General features: G+C 42.2%; 2 protein-coding genes across 7 annotated transcripts in view; one reads left to right on the top strand and one right to left on the bottom strand.

Moving 5' to 3' along the window:
* On the top strand, positions 1–25,101 carry ALG11 (ALG11, alpha-1,2-mannosyltransferase). Of its 4 annotated transcripts, none has more exons than XM_005668385.3 (5): positions 1–127; positions 2,960–3,190; positions 6,822–7,753; positions 10,364–10,659; positions 23,363–25,101. In XM_005668385.3, exons 1-4 carry the CDS (start codon positions 84–86, stop codon positions 10,633–10,635), a joined length of 1,479 nt encoding a protein of 492 aa, XP_005668442.1. In that variant the 5' UTR covers positions 1–83; the 3' UTR covers positions 10,636–10,659; positions 23,363–25,101. The 4 variants fall into 4 exon arrangements, with proteins under 4 accessions (XP_005668442.1, XP_001927131.1, XP_013835939.1 ...); XM_001927096.4 differs by lacking the exon at positions 23,363–25,101 and adding an exon at positions 17,371–17,985; XM_013980485.2 differs by lacking the exon at positions 23,363–25,101 and having other exon boundaries at positions 10,364–13,942.
* Positions 14,217–25,233, bottom strand: part of NEK5 (NIMA related kinase 5) — a 63,169-nt gene continuing 52,152 nt past the window's right edge. For all 3 annotated transcript variants that reach the window (XM_005668386.3, XM_013980483.2, XM_021065294.1), the window contains 2 exons: positions 22,167–22,278; positions 14,217–17,116 (listed from right to left, as the gene is read on the bottom strand). In XM_005668386.3, the coding sequence (XP_005668443.2) occupies positions 16,852–17,116; positions 22,167–22,278 (377 nt within the window). In that variant the 3' untranslated portion in view covers positions 14,217–16,851. The remainder of the gene's footprint in view (positions 17,117–22,166; positions 22,279–25,233) is intronic.

Below are 25,233 nucleotides of genomic sequence, written 5' to 3'. Positions count from 1 at the left end.
CGGGGGAGCACCGCAAGCTTCCTCAGGAGCCAATAGAGAAGAGGAACGAAGAAACGCTTCCGGAGTTCGGGGGTCGGTGGAAGATGGCGGCCGCCGAAAGGGGTTGGTGCTTATACGAGTTATTCAGGTGAGGAGCTGCTGGTTTGCGCTCACAGGCGTTTTCTGTATCTTACTGGTATTTGTCCTTTTGGTGCAACTCAAGTTTTCGGGGAAGAGTTTTTCTTGTCACGAATCTAGGCTGTTTTCTCAAGGCCAGCGAACGTTTCCTCTTCTTTTGTGGTGTTGTGGATAGACTCGAGCAGGCTGGGTTGAAAGCTCAATTTACCGCGCTTTCTTTTATTGCCCCACTGCTGGCTGAGGGCTCGATTCCCTCCCTCCACCACCACCACTCCTGCTTCAGCGTTTTCTTTCCCTTATCCACCCTCCCGTTAGTCCGTCCTAAATTATTCGTATGCATTCCTCATTTTCCTTTATGATTGAGCCACGAGTCGTTTTCCAATCAATCGTGCTGGTTTTGGTAAAGAAGAAACCAGATCTTCCTTCTCGTGTCCAGTCTCTCCTATTTCACTCACCAAAACTGTCGTTGTTAATATATGTCATTTAAATATCAAGCTTAAGGTGAAGAGTTCCCAGTTGTGGCTCAGAGGATTAAGGACCCGATGTTGTCTCTGTGAGGAGGTGGGTTCCATCCCTGACCTCGGTTAGGGATCCGGCCTCCAGCTCCGGTTGACCCCTGGCCCGGGAACTTCCATATGCTGCAAGAGCAGCGGTAAAAAGAAAAAATAAGTTTGTGTTGAATCCTCTTCTTGATTAGCCACTGAGAAACCTGAGGTAAGCAAAAACAGTATGGGATTCTTAGTGTTTTTTGAGAGTATAAAGGTATCCTGAGGTCAAATGATCAAGTAATGTACGGTTCACAATAGGAAATCCCATGTGAGAAAGAAGTTTATTTCAAAACTAAATATCAGTAAAATATTTATTCCTCTCTAGAGTTTGCATGTTTTCTACATGGACAATGAAAACTATGTAACTACACAAAATATATTTGCTTTGGTCACTAAGCAGCCCTAACCCAGTCTACTGTTCACTGTATGTACAAATTTGGAACCTGCATATCTGTACCCTCCACCCCCTTCCCCTCTTCATCCTTCAACATACTTTCCCTAGTCTTGACCTTTCACTATTTGTTTCAGCATTTTATTGCTTTTATGTCTTATAAGGTCCCTCAAATCTTTATGAAGAGTAGGCAGTGTATTAAAAAAAACTGTTAGGGACCACCTATATTAGCCAACCCAATGAGAAAACCGTATCTTTAGCAAATAATACAATTTAAGAGACATCTGAGGAGGTAATAAAATTTGTATTCGGTCAACAAATATTTACTGGCTCCCTCCCCGGCCAGGTATGATGCTAAGAGTTGGGATATGGTGGTGAACAGGGCTGGGTTCTTGCCTTTGCAGAGCTTCAGTGGACCTGGCAGTAATAGAGAACCTTGCAGCAGTGACTGTGGGAGTGAATCTGTCTACATGCAGGAAGTAGAACAGTAGTGGGTTTGGGGCATCTAATTGAGAGGCATATAGGGAAGGCATGTAAACAGATCAGATGCAGAACTCAGAGCAGAATTGGAAAAATCTAAATTCCCTTCCACTTACCTCAAAAACCGTCTTAGGGAATTCCCTGGTGGCCTAATGATTAGGACTTGTCGATTTCACCTCTGTGGCCTGGGTTCCATCCATGGTCTAGGAACTAAGATCCCACATCAAGCTGCTGCACACCACGGTCAAAAGAAAAACAAATTGTTCTACTTGAGGGGAAGCAAAAGCATAAAAATGCTTTAGGATCTTGCCAAACTTTTTGTTTGTTTGTTTTTGTCTTTTTTGCCTTTTCTGGGGCCGCTCCCTCGGCATATGGAGGTTCCCAGGCTAGGGGTCGAATGACGGCTGTAGCCATCAGCCTATGCCACAGCCACAGCCATGTGGGATCTGAGCCATGTCTGCAACCTACACCACAGCTCACGGCAACGCCGGATCCTTAACCCACTGAGCGAGGCCTGGGATGGAACCCACAATCTCATGGTGCCTAGTCCGATTTGTTAACCATGGCGCCACGACGGGAACTCTGCCAAACTTTTAACTATTTAATTGACCATTCAGAAAATAGATTTCTTTGGGTTACATATTGTCATTTTGAGGGTCAGATACTATTCCCAATCATATCTTGTTTAGGTTAATAATCAAATTTATTTTAATCCCTTAATACAAATACCGAATTAGGAGAAAGGGGGGCTTAACTTTTTTTTTTTTTAATGGCCTTGCCTATGGCAGAGGCAGGGGGGGTCGAGTTGGAGCTGTAGCTGCCAGCCTACACTACAGACACAAGTAGTGGGTCCAGGCCACACCTGTGACCTACACCACAGCTTGCAGTAGCACAAGATCCTTAACTCACTGAGCAAGGCCAGAAGTCAAACCTGAATCCTTATAGACACTATATCGGGTTCTAAACCCTCTGAGTCACAACAAGAACTCCTCAGCATTGATTTTTAGTGCTGATTTTTTAAAAGTATATTGAATTACTAACTTGCTTTTAGCTTGCTGGGGAATAGGGGACTAGCACTTTTGACATTAAATGTTTTGTCAGAATATATTTGAAATATTTGAAAGTGTTTGAAGCATTTTAGAATTTCCCCAGCACCCTTGGCATGTGGGAGCTCCCGGGCCAGGGATCGAACCTGTACCACAGCAGTGACAATGCCGGCTCCTTAACCACTAGGCCAGCTGGGAACTCCAACATTAGGATTTTAATAATTGAGTATTTTGTTTGCAGACTCACAAGCTATAAAAATTTTCTACCTTTGCTACTAGTATCTAAAGTGATTTTTGTGAAAGTTGGCTTTAATGTGTAGCCATTCCTTTTTTTAGTGGGCATTGTATCCACTTTCACCCTTCCACTCTCGTTTCAGGTTTTTGTATTCATTATTCTTCCCTGGGTTAATGGTATGTGGAACTTTATCTGTGTGTTTGCTCATTGTCCTTTGGGGAATCAGACTGCTGCTACGGCAAAAGAAAAAGTTGGCATCAACTAGCAAAACTGGGAAGAGTCAAATGGTGATTGCATTTTTCCATCCATACTGCAATGCTGGTGGAGGAGGAGAAAGAGTTTTATGGTGTGCCTTAAGGGCTCTACAGAAAAAGTAGGTATGCATCTTTCTTAGCTAATTTAGTATATTATTACTAGTTTTAGAAAGTCATTGCCCAGAATGTATCTTTCTCTACTACCTTATTCATAGCCAGGGATACACATATACATATATATATGTATTTTTTTTTTTTTGCCACACCCATAATATATGAAAATTCCCAGGCCAGGGAGTGAACCTGAGCTGCAGCTTTGACCTTGGCTGCCGCTGTGGCAAATCAGATCCCTTTTGTTTATTTATTTATTTATTTATTTGTCTTTTTAGGGCCATACCTGCGGCATATGGAAGTTCCCAGGCTAAGGGTCAAATGAGAGCTGTAGCCACCAGCCTATGCCACAGCCACAGCCACGTGGGATCTGAGCCACATCTGCGACCTATACTACAGCCCAAGGCAATGCCAGATCCTTCACCCACTGAGAGAGACCAGGGATCGAACCCACATCCTCATGGATACTAGTCAGATTTGTTTCCACTGAGCCATGATGGGAACTCCAATATTGGATCCTTAACCCACTGTGCTGGGCCAGGATGGAGCCCATGTTGCCCCTTCCATGGTGATCCTCCTTCTTGGCACATGCCCTTCATTGGTTGCAGAGTCCTCACATGCAGTGCCCTTAGCTCTCCATTTCTACATTCTTGGCCCATCCTGCTCCCAGCCACCGTCGCTGTATATTCTCTGCCGTCTCCTGTAACTGCCTAAACTCAGAGTTTTCTTAAGTCCCAGCTTAATTCCCCCTCCCTTGAAGCCCTCCCTGCCCTAGACCATTATTGTTCTTTCCTTCTCATAACTCTGTGCACTGGCCTTGTCGCTCGAGGTTACCAAGCTCTTAAGGACAGTGGGAAAGTTTCATGATGTCTGTAACATACTCCCCAGCAGCCTTTTACTCCTCTCACTCATGGGCAAGAAAAGAAAATTTCATATAATTGGTATGCCATGGAAGATACTCTATTTTTATTTTTATTTTTTATTTGTTGTCTTTTTAGGGCCGCATCTGCGGCATATGGAGGTTCCCAGGCTAGGGGTCAAATCGGAGCTGTAGCTGCTGCCTGTGCCGCAGTCACAGCAACACGGGATCTGAGCCGTGTCCTTGACCTGCACCACAGCTCATGGCAAGTCCAGATCCTTAACCCACTGAGCAAGGCCAGGGATCGAACCTGTGTCCTCACAGATACCAGTCCGGTTCGTTAACCCCTGAGCTACCAAGGGAACTCCCAGGGAGATACTTCCTCAACTTGCTCCCGCCACGTGTTGTTTCTCGTGCCTCCCCTTCCCCTCACACATACTTTGCTCCAGCATGCTGACCTAGAAGCATCATGCCCTCTCAAGATTCCTTGCTGTTCCATCTACTGTTCCTTCTTTTTCCTAAAATAACCTTTTTCTCTTCAGCTCATTCCTGCAAGTCTTTCCTGACTCAGCATAAGCGACAGTCCACTTACCATGCAGTCAGGCTGTAACGGGCGGGCGGGCGGGGGACCTACTGTACATCAAGCACTGTTCTAAGAAGTTGAGATTAAATGGTGAACCAGAGACATATCTAGTCCTTCTCATGAGACCTCAGAATTTAGTTAAGAGGCAAGATAATAAACAGAGAAGAAAAATAGCAAATGGTGAGAGGTGTGGTCTGAGAAATTCAAGTAGGTTCCTATGAGAGGGACCCCATCCCTTAGATGGAGGAAACAGGGATGGTCTCTGAGGAAACAGCCCAACAGGAATCTGAGTGACAAAAGTAGCCGAGCTCTCCCTGTGTGCCAGGTGTGGTTTGAAGTGTTTCCGGTGTGTCAGCCAACTCAGTCCTCACCACAACCTAACCAGGAACTGAACTACTAGAACCCGTGTTCTAAGCCCTATGCTCTGCTGCCCACGCTCTGAAAAGATAGTGATGGTGAAAGAAGAGAATTGAAAGCAGAGGAAGTGAAAGGAATGCAGTTTGGCGGAACCCTGCTGGGCGAGGGGCGAGTGGAAGGGGGCATTCCAGAGGGAGGAAGGGCTTGAGTGAGCAGGGCGAGGAGTCTAGACTTTATTCCAGGTGCTGTAGAAAACCGTGTGAGGGTTTAAACAGAGAGGTGCTATTGTGCTCATCTATCGCTGCGTAATAAACCACCCCAAATGAGTGGCTTAAAGCAAGTATTGCTTCTCAGAGTTTGGGAGTGGACGGGGCCCTGCTTGGAATCCTTCATGCTCGCAGTTAGTTGGCAGCTGGGCCTGGATCATTGGCAGGCTTCTTCACGCACAGATCTGGTTCCTGGGCTGGGATGACTGGAGGAGCAGAGGCTGGTCAGGCCTCTCTGTCACCAAGCAGCCTCCGCGACCAGCTTGGGCTTGCACACAGCATGTCGGTCTCCGGATAGCAGGACTCCTTCCCCTACAGCTGGGGAAAGAGTAGAAGTAGAAGAGCCTGGGTCCAGCAACTGGCATGATGTCACTTTTGCCACGTTCTGTTTGTAAAGGCAGTCACAGAGTCCACTCTTACTCCAGGGGAGGGGACATAGATTTTACCTCTCAATGGGAAAAGTGTCAAAGACTACGTGGCCATCTTTAAGCTGCCAGAGATGACAATCCTTTTACATTTTAAAAGGCTCAATCTAGGAGTTCCCATCGTGGCTCACGGTAACAAACCTGACTAGTATCCATGAGGACACAGGTTCAGACCCTGGCCCCACTCAGGTTAAGGATCTGGCGGTGCCGTGAGCTGTCACAAACTCAGCTCGGATCCTGAGTTGCTGTTGGCTGTGGCGTAGGCCAGCAGCTACAGCTCTGATTTAACCCCTAGCCTGGGAATTTCCCTATTCTGAGGGGTGGCCCTAAAAGAATAAATTTTTTTTAGAAAAGAGTCAGTCTCGTTGCTGGGAACGGGGCTGGGAAGGAGCAGTTAGATGCTCATCCTTTAGACTTCATGGCACCCTGGGCTCTTCATCAGTACACAGCATGCCATTTGTTTACGTGTCTGTCTTCTTACTGGACGGAGTTCCTTGAGAATAAAGACTCTCCCTCATCTTTTATTCCCCCAGAACCTAGGAGCTCACACTCCATATTTAATAAATGTTTTACGATTCAGAGAATAAACACAACCAGCATGAGGCCAAAGCATTATGACATAAGAAAGTACTTTTCCATATTTCCATTATGTTTATATCTAATCGTGGTGCAGGGACAACATCCACCTCTTAAAACCTTTTTTGCATTTATCAGATTAAAAACACATAATGCCTTAGCATTCCTTATCCTATCTAAAGGTAACTTTAGTGAATTTTAAATCCTATTTATGAGTATTTTATTAATATTTCATTGCCATTTTTTAATACTAAGAAAGTTGTTGAAATGAATATTTCTTGAAAATGTCTCATTTATAAATCAGCAATTTTGCTGATGGCTGCTGTGTGCAAAACTCTTAGTGGAGGGAAGGGCAAAGAGCCAGAAGTCCCATTTAGAGGAGTAACATTCTAGTTGCCGGGCAGTTGGAAGACTTGGGGAAGAGTGAGGTCAGTAAAAAAAAAAAAAAAAACAGCGGAAAACATTTTTTTTAGTCTAAAAAATAAGCTTCTTTACGATTGTGAGGAAATAACTGTCCACAACGTTTTGCTTGATTTTAACTAAAGAACTCTTCACCGGTCTGTTCGGCTTTAGGTATCCTGAAGCCGTTTATGTTGTTTACACTGGTGATGCCGATGTCAGCGGTCAACAGATACTGGACGGTGCTTTCAGAAGATTTAACATCAGATTAACTCACCCAGTGAAGTTTCTTTTCTTGAGGAAGCGCTACCTCGTGGAAGCGTCACTCTATCCCCATTTCACGCTGCTGGGCCAGAGTCTGGGGTCCATTTTTCTTGGCTGGGAAGCCCTGATGCAGTGTGTTCCTGACATTTACATCGATTCGATGGGCTACGCTTTCACGCTCCCTCTGTTTAAGTATCTAGGCGGTTGCCGCGTGGGAAGCTATGTTCATTATCCCACCATCAGCACTGACATGCTCTCCGTAGTGAAGAATCAGCACGTGGGATTTAACAACGCGGCCTTCATTACCAGGAACCCTTTTCTCAGCCAAGTCAAGCTCATCTACTACCACTTATTCGCCTGCGTATATGGGCTTGTTGGTTCTTGCAGTGACGTTGTCATGGTCAATTCCTCTTGGACGCTAAACCATATCCTCTCCCTGTGGAAGGCTGGGGATCGAACTCACGTTGTTTACCCACCTTGCGACGTGCAGACATTTCTAGACATTCCCTTACAGGACAAGAAGACGACCTCAGGACACATGCTGGTTTCCATTGGCCAGTTCAGGCCCGAGAAGAACCATCCTTTGCAGATCAGAGCCTTTGCTAAATTGCTGAGTAAGAAGGAGGCTGCGTCACTTCTTCCACTTAAACTTGTCCTCATTGGAGGCTGTCGGAACCAAGATGATGAACTTCGGGTGAACCAGCTGCGGAGGCTTTCTGAGGATCTAGGCGTCCACAAAGATGTGGAATTTAAAATCAACATTCCATTCGATGAATTAAAGAATTACTTGTCTGAAGCAACCATTGGTCTGCATACCATGTGGAACGAGCATTTTGGGATTGGTGAGTTTGTCCTGTCAACAACTTGTTTTGGTGCCACGAGAGATATATTTTAGGTGGTTTTGGTAAAATGCTTATATTCTAGAAGCTTTCATCACATCGTCCTTCTCTTCCCTGTGTCCACCAAGTGTGCTTTCCTCATTTGAGACCCTGTAAGACATATAATCAAAAATAATAACTAGTATTTATTGGCCACTCACTGTGTGGGGGTCACGCTCAAGGGCTTTACAAGTATTACCTCATTTAACCCTCTCTAGAAATTTACTCGATAGGTACTATTATTTCTCTTTTATAAACTCAGGCACCGAGAGGTTTAGAACTCGCTAAGTTCAGTCACACAGTAAGAGGAAGAGCCCAGAGTCTGATCCCGGCAGCCCTGGCTTAATTGCCACATTTCTCTCCCCACTCGGCCCCACCTACATGCTGGTAGAGATTCCTGGGCCTTATCCTGGTGCCACCGAGGGACCAAATCAGCACCTCCGGGTGGAAGTGTCTCAGTAAAGCACCTCAGGTGATTCTCTTGGGCACCAAAGGCCGAGAAGCCTCACCTACGTTTGGGCTCCTTACAGTACTGCTTTTGGTTCTTTTATTATGTACTCATTCTTGGCATGGCCTCAGGTGTTCCCCGTGGGTGGCTGTGTGAATGGTGACCGCTTTCACCCAGAGAGGCAGCCAAGAGCAGAGGCCGATGATGAGCCGAGTTTCAAGCGTGTGGAGTAGGAACTGGCTGAGGGACGTGTGCATGTGTGTCCAGCAGGCATCATATATGTGAGTCGGAAGTAAGGAGAGGGGCCTGGTCTGGAAATACAGACGGAGCAGGTGTCCTTGTCCTGGTGGTTCCGCAGCCCCGAGGACGTGGACACACGGCCGAAGGAGAGTCTGTAGAGAGGAGGCCCACAGCGCAAAGTGCCAAGAGCAGTGACAGGTCAGAAGTTGGCAGAAGAGGAGCCAGGGAAGGAGAAGAGGAGGAAAAGCAGCCAGAGCATCGCCATGGAAACCAAAGGGTGGGTGGGTTTAGGGAAGAAGGGAAAGAGCAAGAGATTCCAGTGCTGCTGCCCAGCTGCTGGGCCAGGTGAGGGCGTGGTCAGCGAGCAGTGTTAGTGGAGGAGGGGGTGCAAGGGGCACGGGGTGGCGAGGGGAGCCCTAAGTGCAGATGAGCAAGTGGATTTGTGAGTGCAAATCACACTTGCCTTGAGTTTGTGTGATGGAAGGAGAGACAAAGGCTGGGGAGGACTTGTGACCCAGGGAGAAGTGTGTATATATGCACGCACACTCTCAGTTACCTTGTTCTTATGAATTTGAACTTGGTTAAATGCTGATAGGAAGGGGCTGGTAGAGAAGGAGAAGTGAAAGATTCTGGAGGGAGAGGATAAAGTTGATGAAGCTGAGGTCTCTAAGAAAGTACAGAAGGAATGGTAACCTTCCTTGAGCAGAACATTATGATATAATCCGTATTTTTCAAATAAGAGTTCAAATTAAAGCACGAGCAAAGAAAAATCTTTTCTGGAGTCCCCCTTGTGGCTCATTGGCAACGAATCTGACTAGCATCCACGAGGACACAGGTTCCATCCTTGGCCTCGCTCAGTGGGTTAAGGATCCAGCGTTGCCATGAGCTGTGGTGTAGGTCGCAGACGTTGCTTGGATCTGGTGTTGCTGTGGCTGTGGTGTAGGCCGGCAGCTGTAGCTCCAGTTCGACCACTAGCCTGGGAACCTCCACATGCCACGGGTGCAGCCCTAAACAGACAAAAAATAAACAAAAACTTCTGTTCTGTAGAGGTTTCACCAGTGTTGAAGACACAGTTGTAATGATTTAACTTCTCTCCTGTGTGTCTAGGATGATGTCAGCTTGGTACGGTCCTTTGGAGAAGTAAGAAAACAGTCCACTAAATCATTTCTGAAAGGCTTAGTTCTTAAAAACATGGGTAAGAAAGGCTGGCTAGAATAATTTATATCCTCACTTGACAGAAACGAATCAAAACTTTCCTGTAGTTCAATTTAGCACACATTGTCTCAGATTTGCCAGAAATCCAGGCAGTAACATAAGCACGAGCCTTACTTAGTATGTCTCACTAAAGTGGCTTACTTTTTTCCTTTTTTCTCCTCATGTGTGGTTTGAACTCTTAAAAGTTTGTTTTTGCTATCTTTTTTACTCCTTTTATTTTTAGCTGCCCCTGCACTATATGGAAGTTCAGGGATCCAACCCGCATGACAGTAGAGACCCAAGCCGCTGTAGTGACAAGACCAGCTGCTTAACCCACTGTGCCACAGGAGAGCTCCTCCTTTTATCTTTCCATATCTATTAATTATCTATTATCTTGCTAATAACATTCTCTAGTCTTCTTTGTTATCTGCAGTGTATCTATTTTTATAGACGTTTCTTCTGTCTGTTTTAATAAAGAATAAAGCAGCATTATTGTGAAGATTTGAAAACTAAAAACTTGCAGTTATTTTACTTCGTCCCGGGGACGGTAAATGAGTAGATTTGTAGACATACCAACATTTCCTTAAATTGATCATGAGTCTCTTCAAATTTATAAAGGGTTCTGCGCATCCTCGTTCTTATGAACACATTCAAAGACTTCAAAGACAACCCAGCTTCTGTTTCTTTCTCAGGAATTGTGGAGTGTATGGCAGCTGGCACAATTGTTCTTGCCCACAATTCAGGGGGCCCGAAGCTGGACATCGTCGTGCCTCACGAAGGCGCGTGCACTGGATTTCTGGCTGACGGGGAAGAAGGCTACGCCGAGACCATGGCCCAGATTCTTTCCATGTCTGCAGACAAGAGACTCCACATCAGAAACAGTGCCCGGGCATCTGTAAGCAGATTCTCCGATCAGGAGTTTGAAGTGACATTCCTGTCGTCTGTGGAGAAACTGTTTCAGTGATGCCACATCTGTACGCATTTAAAGGTATTTTGTATAAAATGGTTAGACACCTTCGGATGTTAATATTTTTCTAAACTCCTTTCCTATTGTGATAAAGTTAGTCTAAGCAAGGCCCTCAGCAGTGTGTATATAAGCAAGGTATTTATTTCAATGAGAAAAGGTAAAATTACCTCAATGGAAAAGGTACCTTATATAGTTCAAGTGTCACAATTTTAGATTAGTGTTTGGCCTCAAATTCTGAAAAATATGGAGTTCCTACCCTGGTGAAGTGGGTTAAGGATCCAGTGTTGCCATAGCTGTGGCTTGGATTCCTATCTCTGGCTTGGGAACTTCCATAGGCCATTGGTGTGGCAAAGAAAAAAACAAAAACAACCCTGAAAGATATGGGTCTGAAAGAAAAAAATGAACAATCTTAATTTTGATATAATCCATATTTTTCAAATTCTATTTGTCAAATCACTTTACTTTAGAAATCAGGAAATGAATTTCAGTTTGAGTTTGTTTTTGTTTGTTTTGCCTCACCCACAGCATGTGGAACTTCTTGGGATTGAACCCACAGCACAGGGTCAGATCCTTCATCCACTGCAGCACAAGGGAAATCTGAGAATTTCTGTTAGAAAAAAGGAAATGTTGGAAAGAAAATGAATGATTGATAATTGATTAGTACTTCTGAATTGTTTTGACATATTTGGAACATAGGAAAATTCTGGTACATTTAAATTCAAACAATATTGTGGATAAACTTTAGAAAAATTTTTTTTCTTTTTTTTTTAGGTTTTTATTTTTCCATTATAGTTGCTTTACAGTGTTCTGTCAATTTCTGCTGTACAGCAAAGTGACCCAGTCATACATATATATACACACACACACGTATTTATTCTTTTTCTCACATTATCCTCCATCATGTTCCATCACAAGTAACTAGATACAGTTCCCTGTGCTATACAGCAAGATCTCATTGCTTATCCACGCCAAATGCAATAGTTTGCATCTAACACTGTGGATAAACTTTTTGAATACATCTAATGATCTTCTTAAAAAAGCAAAGAAACTTTAAGCAGACTTAATCACGTTCTAAAAGCATATAGTCAGAGACAGACCAACTGTGATTGCTCCGTGGTGTGCGAGGGCATGGGGAGACCAGGCTCCCTAACTAGATGTTTGTGAAAATAATTTTCTCTTTGGTGCCGTTAGGACATGTGTATGGGCCTCTCACTATCCCTTAACATTTTCACATCCCAGAGGCTGGAAGTCCTCTTTTTTAAGTCATTCAGGTGGTCTGAGTCACAACATGCCGCTGAGTTGTTTTTCTCATAGTGATGATCTAATCTGCGGATCCATCCACACGGTCTCCATCATCAGCATCGTGCGTCGTAAGACGAGGTGGCATTTTGGAAAGAGCCCTGGGCTGGCCGTTGGAACAGCTGGACCTGACCTCAGCAGCATCACTTACAGACATCTGATGTTTTGACACTAACGCTGCTCCCTAATCGGTCTGAGTCTCAGCTCCTTTCTCTGTAATCTGGAGATGCTAATGGCTGGCCTCACTGCCTTTCATAGTTGTAGTGAAAACATGGAACATGGAAAGTATGTGAAAGTACTTTGAAAATTATAAAAGTTACTTTAATTAAAAGTAACAATATAAAGTAGATGCCTTCTGGAATCCTATCTTTATCAGTGCTTTACAACCTGATGTAGATTCTCGGTTACTAAGCCAGTATCTAGGTATCAGTATCATTTAACAGGCCTTCTATCCTGAATAACTAGCATGGAAACGTAAACATTTTCATGTGCAGGTATGGCTATGGAGACTTACAACTTTGCGTGTTCCCTGCCTACGTGGTCAGTTCCTTTTAGTTCGGTGGGACCTCACTCACAGTGTGATTGCATCTTTGTGTTAGAGGCATGTGAAAGAGGTGTATTTTTCCTCTCCAGTCTCCTCTTTTGCATTCATGGAGCCAGCCAACCTCATTGTTTGGTTCCCATTACATTGTTGATTCATCAGATCAAAAAGCAGCAAAATAGAGTCCCAGGATGTTGTGACTCACCAGCACAGCTTTGTTTTGGAAATTATTCAATTTAGAAAAGAGATACTGGTGGAAATTGGAGCTAGAAGGAGCTCTACAAATTCTCTAGTTCAATTTTCTCTTATTTTCAGCTTTACAGACTAGAATAACTTAAAAGAACTTTAATTCTGCCAGTATCACAAAGCTATTTAATAATAAAATCGGGATCACTACCTTGGCCTTCTAACTCCCAGCCCAGTGCTTTTTCTTATCTTACAGCTAGTCGTTGAGGTAAGAGTCAAACCATTGCCCATTCAGCCTCTCCATCCTCCCAGAGAAAACCATGGGACTAAGATAAATTGAAATAGAGCAAAAGTGACAGGTGTACTAAAGGAAGAAAGGATTCTGAAATTCCACAAAACATTTAAAAATTTTTTTATTAAAATATAATTTACAGTGTTCTGTCAATTTCTGCTGTGTAGCAAAATGACCCAGTCATACCCACAAAACATTTTTAAGCTCGTTTCTTCAGAATGATTTTATCACAAACATGTCATTGGAAAATATAATTTGCATATATGTTCCTAATGTGATATTAAATGTTTGTTTCTTAATCCCCGATGCCGTGAAGAGTGTCAGAGCAGCATCTCAGCTTCCGTCTTCCTGGAGTCCTAAGTGACTTAATTCCTGTACGACTTTGCTTTTGCGTGGTCCAAACATGCAGTTTTGAACCCACAGCAGTGGTGATTCACATTCTTATTTCCACTTGTGCAGAATAAACTACGTGTCCTTTGTAATGTATTTGAATCTAAATATAATCTAAAGAAGTGTTATTATCCTACTTTTCCCAGTGTGATGTCTTTATAACCCTCATGTAGTCTCCTAGTTCTGAATTATTCATTATCTACTAATATTGCCAAGTGCCACAGGTGAAGAATTTCTTTTAAAGAAAAAAAAAATTTTTTTTAAGCAAAACAAAACTGTCTTGCCTCTTGTACCCAAGAAGGATAGGCTGTCAAGTTTAATAGATTTTTTTAAATGAATATTTGAGACATATAAAACACTGCAGGGTTTCATACACTTTAATACTTTTTAGGGTATTTTACAAAGTCATCTTCTAGACAAAATTATGAGATAGGGGCCAGTGTGATTATCAGTGCTTTCAGAATATTTGTGTTTAATTGTGTAAATGTACCCTGAATGCCAAAACTATAACATGAATAAACTAGTAAAAGTGTCTGCTAAATCTGTCAATGGGTACAATGAAAAAGTCACTTTCATTAAACCACAACCAGAAGCTATGCAAATGACTAGAATTAAATTATAGCCCTGTAAGTGACTCTCCCTCTCCCTCTCCTCTGCTAACGCTTGTCCTCGTCCCTCCCCACTCCCCAATTAAAGCGCCCTTGGCTTTGGAGAAGCATGAGTTCCAATACTCTAGTGCCGGGTGCTCACTTGAATCCTTATGTAAATATTACAAGACACTTGGAAGGGAGTTAAGGGTTGATACACCTCCTAGTACCATTTACAGAATGATCAAGTTGATAGCTATCATACACAATTACCAAGAACACACCATCTCTCTAACACAATTTATTCTGAAAACACAAATGCAGTTCTAACCAATAGTTTCACCTGAACAGATGCAGCCAAGCCAGAACCAGAGTAAAGTCATCAGAACTGTGCCTCAGGAACATGATTTAGGTCATGCTGAGTATAAGATGGGTAAGATGAATCAGGCTGAAGCAGGTTGAAAAACTTTGCAGATAAACATACTTAATCACAGTGAATGCTTTCTCACGTACAGCAGGGGACTCAAAATCTTGGAATGAATGGTAAGGATGGATGGCTCTTACCTAAGAGAGATTTTAGCCAAGCATCTTGTCCTTGGAGCAAACCTGACATGTTTATCCTTAAACATTGACCTTAAACAGTCATCCTTTTTTTTCCTTTCCTGCATATAACTGACTGGCCTTTGGATCTTTGGGATTTTCAGGAACCATGTTTCATTGTCCATGCTTTCGAATACTTTTCAGAATGAGGATTACCTGAAGACACCAGCAGATTCAATATGTGTGAACCAGATACTGTCCTGAAAGTAAACTAAACATATATACACTGACCACTGAAAGAGCTGTAAAATTAAAGATGCTTCAGTTCCTCAGAGTCACATGTTACCTAGTCTGAAATTAACACAATGGTGAAAAATTGTTAGATACCCTCAGCCTCGTGATGGGACCATACTGAGCCCTCGAAGAGTAGAATGTACTCTGTATACCAAGTTGAAAGGACAGACCCTCAGACATCATCAGGAAAATAAAGACATAAAAGACTGGGCACATCCCGGAGTTCCCATCATGGCTCAGCAGTAACAAATCTGACTAGTATCCATGAGGATTCGGGTTTGAGCCCTGGCCTCGCTCAGTGGGTTAAGGATCCAGCGTGGCTGTGGCTGTGGTGTAGGCCAGCGGCTATAGCTCTGATGTGACCCTTAGCCTGGGAATCTCTATATGCCGTGGGTGTGGCCCTAAAAAGACCGAAAAAAAAGAAGAAAAAAAAAAAAGATTGGACACGCCCCAGATAGGGAAATCCTGATACTCGTGTTCCCCACATTGAATAAAATTGTACCAAGTCTCAGTACGAGGCAGACCATCTCCTCATCTTTGCTTTCTTGGTTCAGCAGTGCATCAACGTGCCACTTCACTTTTGTTTTCATTATGGAGCAGATATTTCAGGCCAAACTATAACTACTCTGTCCTTCATAGCAGCAGATAAAATAAATCAATGAATATTTGCTAAGCTCCAGGCACACATTCAGCACTGGGATAATTAATAGAAAAAAGTATCAGTCTAGTTTCCTGCCTCAGAGAGCCTACAGTCTTAATAAGGGAATGTTACTAGTATTATTCAATTAAGACGCATTTCTGGCACTGAGCTGAGCATTATGTATAAGACCATCATTTGAAATAAAGACCAGATATAGTCCCTGCCTTCAAGAAGTTTATAACCTATACATTTGAAACTATTAGAAAATAATTCAATGAAACATAATAAAGTGATTATTTGGTACAAAATTGACATGCCTGTTCCTCTCCTTGCTTAATTACCTTACTCCTGTAAATGGCAACATCAGCTTCAAAAATCATATTCAGTATATCCTAAGAAGTTTCAAAAATCACAATTTTGTAAGGTAACAGATTCATTATTTTAAACGAGTTTGAATATTAGTGTTCCATCGATAACAACAAATGACCACAAACTTAGTTCAAACAACAAAATGTGTTCTCTTACAGTTCCGTAGGTCAGAAGCCTGAAGTGCATTTCACCAGCTTAACATCAAGGCGTGGGCACTGCTGCATTCCCTCTGCAGGCTTTGGAGAGGATCCATTTCCTTGCCTTTCCCAGCTCCTAGAGGCTGCCTGCATTCTTTAGCTTGTGGCCGCTTCCTCCATCTTCAAAGCCAGCAGCATCAGGCTAAATCCCTCTCAGCTGCCACCTCTCTGGTTCCCTCTTCTGCCCCCTTCCACTTGCCAAGACTCTTGTGCTTACATTGAGCCTACCCGAATGATGGAAGATACCTCCCTATTTTAAGGTCAGCTGATTAGCAACCTTAATTCCACCTGCAACCTTAAACCCTTGCCAGGTAAAAATATATTCACATCTTTGGGAGTAGGTGCTGGGGGTGGGAGGAGCCACATTACTTTGGCAGCCACATAGATTATCTGAAAGATTTCTTAATGAAAATGTCAAAGCAGAGATCCCTTCCTGGCTCAGTGGTTAACAAATCTGACTAGGAACCATGAGGATGTGGGTTCGAACCCTGCCCTCACTCAGTGGGTTAAGGATCTGGTGTTGCTGTGAGCTGTGGTGTAGGTCACAGACGGCTTGGATCCCACGTTGCTGTGGCTGTGGTGTAGGGCGGCAGCTACAGCCCCGATTAGACCCCTAGCCTGGGAACCTCCATGTGCCATGGGTGCGGCCCTAAAAGAGACAAGATAAAAAATTTTAAAAAATAATAAAATAAAAATGTCAAAGCAAAAATATTCATTTCTACACTCAAAAGTTAGTCCTATTGTCTAAATTGAGAGGAAAAACTACTAAGCCTAGAGATTACTGGACAACTCTTACAATAAATGAATATTTGTGACTTGTATCTGAAAAGACACTAGGTAATAGACACTAACTTATTACTTAAGAAAAAGTTCAATAATCACACTTGTATATTCTGACTGGTGGTTGGAGTTCCATGGTCATCTTCTGCAACACAAAGTTTGTCATCAGATAGAGTAGAAATATTCTCCAAACCTTTGTTTAATTCTGCATATTTCTGCATGCCTGTCCCCTCTCTTAAGTTTTCATTATCCTTAGAAGAACCAGAAACTTCTTCTCTTTTTTCTGCCTCTTTGGACGTCGTGAGTTTTTCCAGGGATTCTAGCACTTCATTTCTTAGCTCATCTTCAGACTCTTCAAAATTTCTGAAATAATGAACAGTAAACTGCAACTTTATGATATCAAAACACTGGTGAATACATGTGAAAATTAGTGTCCCTTCTCATGTCACACCCCTACTTGAGCCATACCAAAGTTGCTTTTTCACCCAGGTAATAAATTGTTTATCATATCAGCCTGGTTTTCCTAAGGATGATACGTGGGGAGAATCGGTATTTGGTCCAGTTGGACTCGTGTTCCACCATCTTTATTATACTTACTCATACCCGTCTCCTCTTAGGTTTAAAAGAAGAGGGGAGAAGAGAATTCATGGATTCACCTAGATTGAAACAAAGAATATAAAATATGAAAGTACAATTAAGTGTTACTGGGAACGGATTGAGAGGCTCCAAAATATAGCTAATTGGAAGGAATAAGAAAAGCAGTATTGAATAAAAACCATATGATCCTCTCAATAGACGCGGGAAAAGCCTTTGACAAAATCAAACACCCATTTCTGATAAAAACCCTTCAGAAAGTGGGCATAACGGGAACCTACCTCAACATGATAAAGGCCATGTACGACAAACCCACAGCGAACATCATTCTCAATGGTGAAAAGCGGAAAGAATTTCCGCTGAGATCAGGAACAAGACAAGGATGTCCGCTCTCCCCACTACTCTTCAACATAGTTCTGGAAGTCCTAGCCACAGCAATCAGAGAAGTAAAAGAAATAAAAGGAATCCAAATTGGAAAGGAAGAAGTAAAACTATCGCTATTTGCAGATGACATGATACTATACCTAAAGAATCCTAAAGACTCTACCAGAAAACTGTTACAGTTTATCCACGAATTTGGCAAAGTTGCAGGATACAAAATCAATACACAGAAATCGATAGCGTTTCTATATACTAACAATGAAAAAGCAGAAAAGGAAATTAGGGAAGCAATCCTGTTTACCATCACATCCAAAAGAATAAAATACCTAGAAGTAAACCTACCTAAAGAAACAAAAGACCTGTACTCTGAAGACTACAAGCCACTGATGAAAGAAATCAAAGATGACACAAATAGATGGAAAAATATACCATGCTTGTGGATTGGAAGAGTTAATATTATCAAAATGACTATACTACCCAAGGTGATCTAGAGATTCAGTGCAATCCCTACCAAATTACCAAGGACATTTTTCACAGAACTTGAACAAAATATTTTAAAGTTTGTTTGGAAGTACAAAAGACCCAGAATAGCCAAAGACATCCTGAAAAAGAAAAATGGAACTGGAGGAATCAGGCTCCCGGACTTCAGACTCTACTACAAAGCAACAGTCGTCAAAACTGCATGGTACTGGCACAAAGACAGACATATAGATCAGTGGAACAGGATAGAAAACCCAGAATTCAACCCATGCACTTACAGCCAACTAATCTATGACAAAGGAAGCAAGACTATACAATGGAGAAAGGACAGCTTGTTCAGTAAGTGGTGCTGAGAAAACTGGACAGCCACATGGAAAAGAATGAAATTAGAACACTAACACTATACACAAAAATAAACTGCAAATGGCTTAAAGACCTAGATATAAGACCAGACACTATCAAACTCCTAGAGGAAAACATAGGCCAAATACTCTCTGACATAAACAACAGCAACATCTTCTCAGATCCACCTATCAGAGTATTGACAATAAAAAGAAAAATAAACAAATGGGACCTAATCAAACTTCAAAGTTTCTGCACAGCAAAGGAAACCCTAAACAACACAAAAAGACAACCCACAGGAGTTCCCGTCCTGGCGCAGTGGTTAATGAATCCGACTAGGAACCATGAGGTTGCAGGTTCGGTCCCTGTCCTTGCTCAGTGGGTTAATGATCCGGCGTTGCCGTGAGCTGTGGTATAGGCTGCAGACGCGGCTCGGATCCCACGTTGCTGTGGCTCTGGCGTAGGCCGGCGGCTACAGCTCCGATTCGACCCCTAGCCTGGGAACCTCCATATGCCGCGGGAGCGGCCCAAGAAATAGCAAAAAGACAAAAAAAAAAAAAAAGACAACCCACAGAATGGGAGAAAATCTTTGCAAATGAATCGACTGACAAGGGATTAATCTCCAAAATTTATAAACAACTTCTGCAGCTCCATATCAAAAAAACAAACAACCCCATCCAAATATGGGCAGAAGATCTAAACAGACAGTTCTCCAAAGAAGACATACAGATGGCCGAGAAACACATGAAAAGATGTTCAGCATCACTCATTATTAGAGAAATGCAAATCAAAACCACGATGAAGTACCACCTTACACCAGCCAGAATGGCCATCATCCAAAAGTCTACAAACAGTAAGTGCTAGAGAGGGTGTGAAGAAAAAGAAACATTAGTACACTGTTGGTGGGATTATAAATTGGTGCAACCACTGTGGAAAGCAGTATGGAGATTCCTCAGAAAACTAAAACATAGAACTACCATTTGATCCAGCAATCCCACTCCTGGGCATCTATCCAGAGAAAACCATGACTCACAAAGACACATGTACTCCAGTGTTCACTGCAGCACTATTTACAATAGCCAAGACATGGAAACAACCTAAATGTCCATCGATAGAGGAGTAGATCCAGAATATGTGGTACATATACACAATGGAATATTACTCAGCCATCAAAAGAACGAAATACCAGCATTTTTAGCAACATGGATGGACCTAGAAACTATCATGCTAAGTGAAGTCAGCCATACAATGAGACACCAACATCAAATGCTTTCACTGACATGTGGAATCTGAAAAAAGGACAGACGGAACTTCTATGCAGAACAGATGGTGACTCACAGACACTGAAAAACTTATGGTCTCCGGAGGAGACAGTTTGGGGGGTGGGGGAATGTGCTTGGGCTGTGGGATGGAAATCCTGTGAAATCAGATTGTTATGATCATTATACAACTACAGATGTGATAAATTCATTTGAGTAATAAAAAAAAGAAAAGCAATATTTGGAGAAATAGTAGGGGAAAATTTTTCAGAACTTAAAGAAAGTGAACCAAGCAGGGTAAAAGACCAGTCCTTACGTAGACAGCGTAGTGAAACAGAAGAATGAAAAGAGAAAAAGTAAATTGTGAAAGCTCTAGGGAGAGAGTGAACATATCTAGAAAGGAAAAACAATTAGGTGATAGCAGATTGCACATCAACAATAATAGAGACCAGGAGAAAAAGGAAGAAGGTTGAGAAAATTCTCTCCTTCCTTGTTTCTTCCCTCCCTTCCTTCTTTCCTTCCTTCCCTCTTTTATTTGCTAGACAGGTTGATTCTTTTTTTGTTTGTTAGGTGAGAATTCCAACAATTTAAAATTTTTATTTATTTGTTTATTTTTGCCTTTCAGGGCCACACCTGCAGCATTTGGAGGTTCCCAGGCTAGGGGTCCAATCGGAGCTGTAGCTGCCAGCCTACACCACAGCTCACGGCAACGCTGGATCCTAACCCACTGAGCGAGGCCAGGGATCGAACCTACAACCTCATGGTTCCTAGTCAAATTCATTTCCACTGCACCATGATGGGAACTCCTAGACAGGTTGATTCTAATGTTCATAGAAAAACAAGTAAGACTAGACAGGAAAGGAGTTCCCGTCGTGGCGCAGTGGTTAACAAATCCGACTAGGAACCATGAGGTTGCGGGTTCGGTCCCTGCCCTTGCTCAGTGGGTTAACGATCCAGCGTTGCCGTGAGCTGTGGTGTAGGTTGCAGACGCGGCTCGGATCCCACGTTGCTGTGGCTCTGGCGTAGGCTGGTGGCTACAGCTCCGATTCAACCCCTAGCCTGGGAACCTCCATATGCCGCGGGAGCGGCCCAAGAAATAGCAACAACAACAACAACAACAAAAAGACAAAAAAAAAAAAAAAAAAAGACTAGACAGGAAAATCTTGAAAAAAGGAAAACCCTGCAAAACAATAACCCATATAATAAACAATATGTTTATAATAATTAGACTAGAGCAAATAGGAATTGGATGCAAATACATATAAAAGTATATAGTATGTCACAAAATGGCACTTCAAATTGGTAGCAAAATAAAGACTTTCAGTAATAATTAAGGAGTTATTTTGGGAAAAAAGTAAGTTGGAGCCACACTTTGCAGTACGAGTGAAGTTCAAGATGAACAAAATTAACTAAATAAAAACTGAGTCATAAAATACTAAAAAAATCTAGTATCATTTTATATGAAATAATTGATAAATACAACCAGATAAAAATAAGAGGAGTTCCCGTCGTGGCGCAGTGGTTAACAAATCCGACTAGGAACCATGAGGTTGCGGGTTCGGTCCCTGCCCTTGCTCAGTGGGTTAACGATCCAGCGTTGCCGTGAGCTGTGGTGTAGGTTGCAGACGCGGCTCGGATCCCACGTTGCTGTGGCTCTGGCGTAGGCCGGTGGCTACAGCTCCGATTTAACCCCTAGCCTGGGAACCTCCATATGCCGCGGGAGCGGCCCAAGAAATAGCAACAACAACAACAACAAAAGACAAAAGACAAAAAAAAAAAAAAAAAAAAAAAAAAAAAAGAAATTTCTACATGACACAAGTCACTGTAATTAAAATAAAAAAGCAAACAAAAAACTGGGGAAAATATTCTTGAATCATGTTACAAATAAAAGACTAATTTCTCCAAATCAATACAATGCTAATAGCCTAAATTTTTTAAATGGCTAAGGCTATGAATAAAATTGTTTTCCTGGCGTTCCCATTGTGGCTCAGTGTTAATCAATCTGACTAGCATCCATGAAGACAGAGGTTCGATCCCTGGCCTCGCTCAGTGGGTTAAGGATCCAGCATTGCTGTGAGCTGTGGTGTAGGTTGCAGACTCAGCTCGGATCCCACATTGCTGTGGCTCTGGCATAGGCTGGTGGCTATCGGTCCGACTCGACTCCTAGCCTGGGACCCTCCATATGCCACTGGAAACACAGGGAGCCCAAGGACAAACCCATGAATATGGGAAACTTGGTCTCTTTAGCTGAGTCTCTGAGGCCATCTATCTTCCATGCTTCAACAACAGCATTTTAACTTTTTACAATTTTTACTATACTCAGTGCTTCCTTTAGGCATTGGGTATGACCTACTTACGTATCATCATCATCGTCAGATCTTGGTTCTGGTTCTCCATCTACCTCGACATCAGAGGCCATCTCCACCTTCCCCTCATCTTCTGTAGGAAGCCACTGTTTTAGTGTTCCCACTGTTAAATGACAGAAAGAGAGATTAAAGCATCCCAACCCATACATCTCATGAGGGGCAGATACTGAAAATTCTGAATTGCACATCAACCACAGTGGTAAAGCTCTGAATCAATTCCCTGAAAACAGAACAAGACAGATGACCACAGACACCATCTATTCCCCACTGTACTGAAGGTAATAGGTAGCACAACAAGATGAGAAAAAGAAGTGAGAGGAATAAGGATCAGGGAGAAAGAGACACAATAATCCCACTTTGGGGGTAGATGCTTTGAGAGTGTAGAACTTTTAAGAATGAGCAGAAGCTCCTTAGATACTCAGATTTGGCACAGCATCACTCTTGTGGCATTCTACTGGCCTAAGCAAATCACAAGTCTGGTTCAGACTCAAGGGAAGAGGGGAAAAAAGACATTTAATGATGGAGGAGCTGCAAAGTCATATTGCAAAGGTTGTAGATACGGGGAAGAGAAAAGAACTGTGCTCTTCCTGTAAGCTACCGTATCATACCTTTCCACGCTGACTCTGCAGCCACCTGGTTCCCAGGTATTGAAGGAGTGGTCTCCAGGAAAAAAATACCTACCCTCTGTTAACAAAAGGGATTAGAGATGGAAATTTTCCTCCACAGGTAGAATTAAAAGCCATGTGTTGGAGTTCCCTTACAGCTCAGTGGGTTAAGGATCTGGCATTGTCACCGCTGTGGCTCTGGTTACAGCTGTGGTGTGAGTTTAATCCATGGCCCGGGAACTTCTGCATGCTGCAGGAACGGCCAAAAAAGCAAAGTATGGCTATCTATTATTTTCTGGTAAACTGTTACATGACTACTGATGTTCACACCTACAAGTAGAAATTTCACAGCGCTGTAATTAAATACTTACCTATTTTTAATCAACATATCTCATCCCCAATCATAGCTCATATTACTTCCTAAAGTGCATGAGATAAATGAAGTGGATTGATACATCTCATCTATGAAGTAGTCTGGCTAATTAAAAGCAGCCTGAGTATTCCTTGGTGTGAGAATCTGATAATTTTTATTTTCCTGTCTTAGGAAGACAATTTTAGGAGGCTGTTATTTTTGTTTAACAGGATAGAAGAAAATGAGAGGCTGACTACAGAAATGTAAACCAGCTGTTATCGGGATGTGCAGCTATGATGTTACCAAGGCAACTATATGGCCTGAAAACTTACACAAGAAAAATAGAGGTTACCTTCCCACCAAGGATTCACTTGGAGCAGTTAAACTGTAAACAAAACTACTGACCTGAATTAATAATGCACGTGTTAAAAAAAAAAAAATACTCCTCATTGAAAGAGTATAGTTTTTACTAGTAAGATTCATTTATTCAAAAGGATCATATAAAATCCTGCTATTTTAAATGTTTAAAATTAGAACAAACATGTACTTGATAAACCCTCATTTTTAAAATGGAATTAAAAGCTAGAGGCATCAAAGGAATTTATTTTCAAGGAGTGGGTAATTTAAGCTAAAGACTGTTTGATGAAGGAGATATAAATTGTGCTTAAGTCTTAAGAAAACAAACGCTTAAATGTCTTTATAATTTGTAAATTGTGTCTATTATACTTGTATTAAAATTTACACATGCAGAAAGTCTTTGTAAAGACTCTATACAGCTGAAAGCATGATTTTTAATGTTATCTCCTTATCCAACTTGATAGCAACACAAATACTGGCGGTCATATGCCCTTACACAAAGTGATACGGAAAACATGCTATGGCTGTATTTTCATTTACAAAGACATGGTGGCCTAGTAAGTTCTGAGCATTATACCAGGCACCAGGGATGGAGAGGTGGAGTGGGGTGGCGAGCAAGACGGAGCTCTCAGAGTTTATAGTCTAGTGGGGAAGAAAGACATTAAACAGAAAATTAAAGTGAATTATTTTTTGGCCAAGCCAGAGGCATGTGGAAGTTCCCAGGCCAGGGACTGCACCCGAGCCACAGCAGGAACCTGAGCCAATGCAGTGACGATGCTGGATCCTTAACCTGCTGCATCACAAGAGAACTCCTAAAGTGAACTGTATTTTTATGATTAGTATTTTGTGAGATGTTAAGCAAGGAAACCAAACCTAGAGAAATGCAAGGGAGATGCCCCGGTGTTTCCTCAAGCATATAAAACAGTGGTTCTGAATCTCGAAAAAGGATACAAACGAACTTATTTACAAAACAGAAGCAGACTCACAAAGAAAACAAATGTAGGGGAGTTCCCTTGCGGATCAGTGGGTTAAGGATTCGGCGTTGTCACTGCAGCAGCTCTCCCAGCTTGATGCTCTGAGATCCTGGCTGTGGGCATGGCCAAACAAAAAAATACAAAAAAAAAACAAAGGACCTACCGTATAGCACAGAAAATTATACTCAATATCTTGTAATAACTTATAGTGGAAAAGAATATAAAAAAGCATAGATACATATGTATAACTGAATTACTCTGCTGTACACTTGAAACTAATACAACGCTGTAAATTAACTAATATGCCAATAAAATAATTAAAACAAATCAAATTAAAAAACTAATACAGTGGTTCCCTGTTGGTGGTACCCAGGCAGTAGTTTGAGATCCAGGTTGTTCATAGCAATCACTAAAAATTCAAAATCACTACTGCATCTTTTTATGGCCTGAGTTTAAATGATAAATATAATGAGGAAACGGACTTCATGCAGTTAACAAATATTTGTGAATGACTCTGAGTGTGACATAATGTGAAGCTGTCAGAGGCAGCTAACAGAGAAAAGACAGACTGGAGATAAACTGGAGGATATACAGAAAGCTTATTAGAATTTTCTGGATTAAAGGGAAGCATGTCAATCAAGTTTCAGGCTCTTCCATTCATTTAAATTACTCACTTCTTAGGAATCTCCTATGTTCCAGACACCTTTGCAAAGCCCTGTGAGGCAGTTCAGGGAAAAGTAGGGAGGGAGGGTAAGTGCTGATAAACTATC

This window comes from Sus scrofa, chromosome 11, assembly GCF_000003025.6.
Source record: "Sus scrofa isolate TJ Tabasco breed Duroc chromosome 11, Sscrofa11.1, whole genome shotgun sequence".
NCBI lineage: Eukaryota > Metazoa > Chordata > Mammalia > Artiodactyla > Suidae > Sus > Sus scrofa.
The sequence above is the reverse complement of the archived record's forward strand: the minus strand, read 5'-3'. Positions and strand labels throughout refer to the sequence as shown.

What these genes read in the sequence shown, in the direction of transcription:
- ALG11 (XM_005668385.3), top strand. Translation starts at nt 84, where the DNA reads ATGGCGGCCGCCGAAAGGGGTTGGTGCTTATACGAGTTATTCAG. An exon ending in TGCTTATACGAGTTATTCAG is followed by an intron (nt 128 to 2,959) that starts GTGAGGAGCTGC and finishes CTCTCGTTTCAG; the next exon opens with GTTTTTGTATTCATTATTCT. An exon ending in TTAAGGGCTCTACAGAAAAA is followed by an intron (nt 3,191 to 6,821) that starts GTAGGTATGCAT and finishes GTTCGGCTTTAG; the next exon opens with GTATCCTGAAGCCGTTTATG.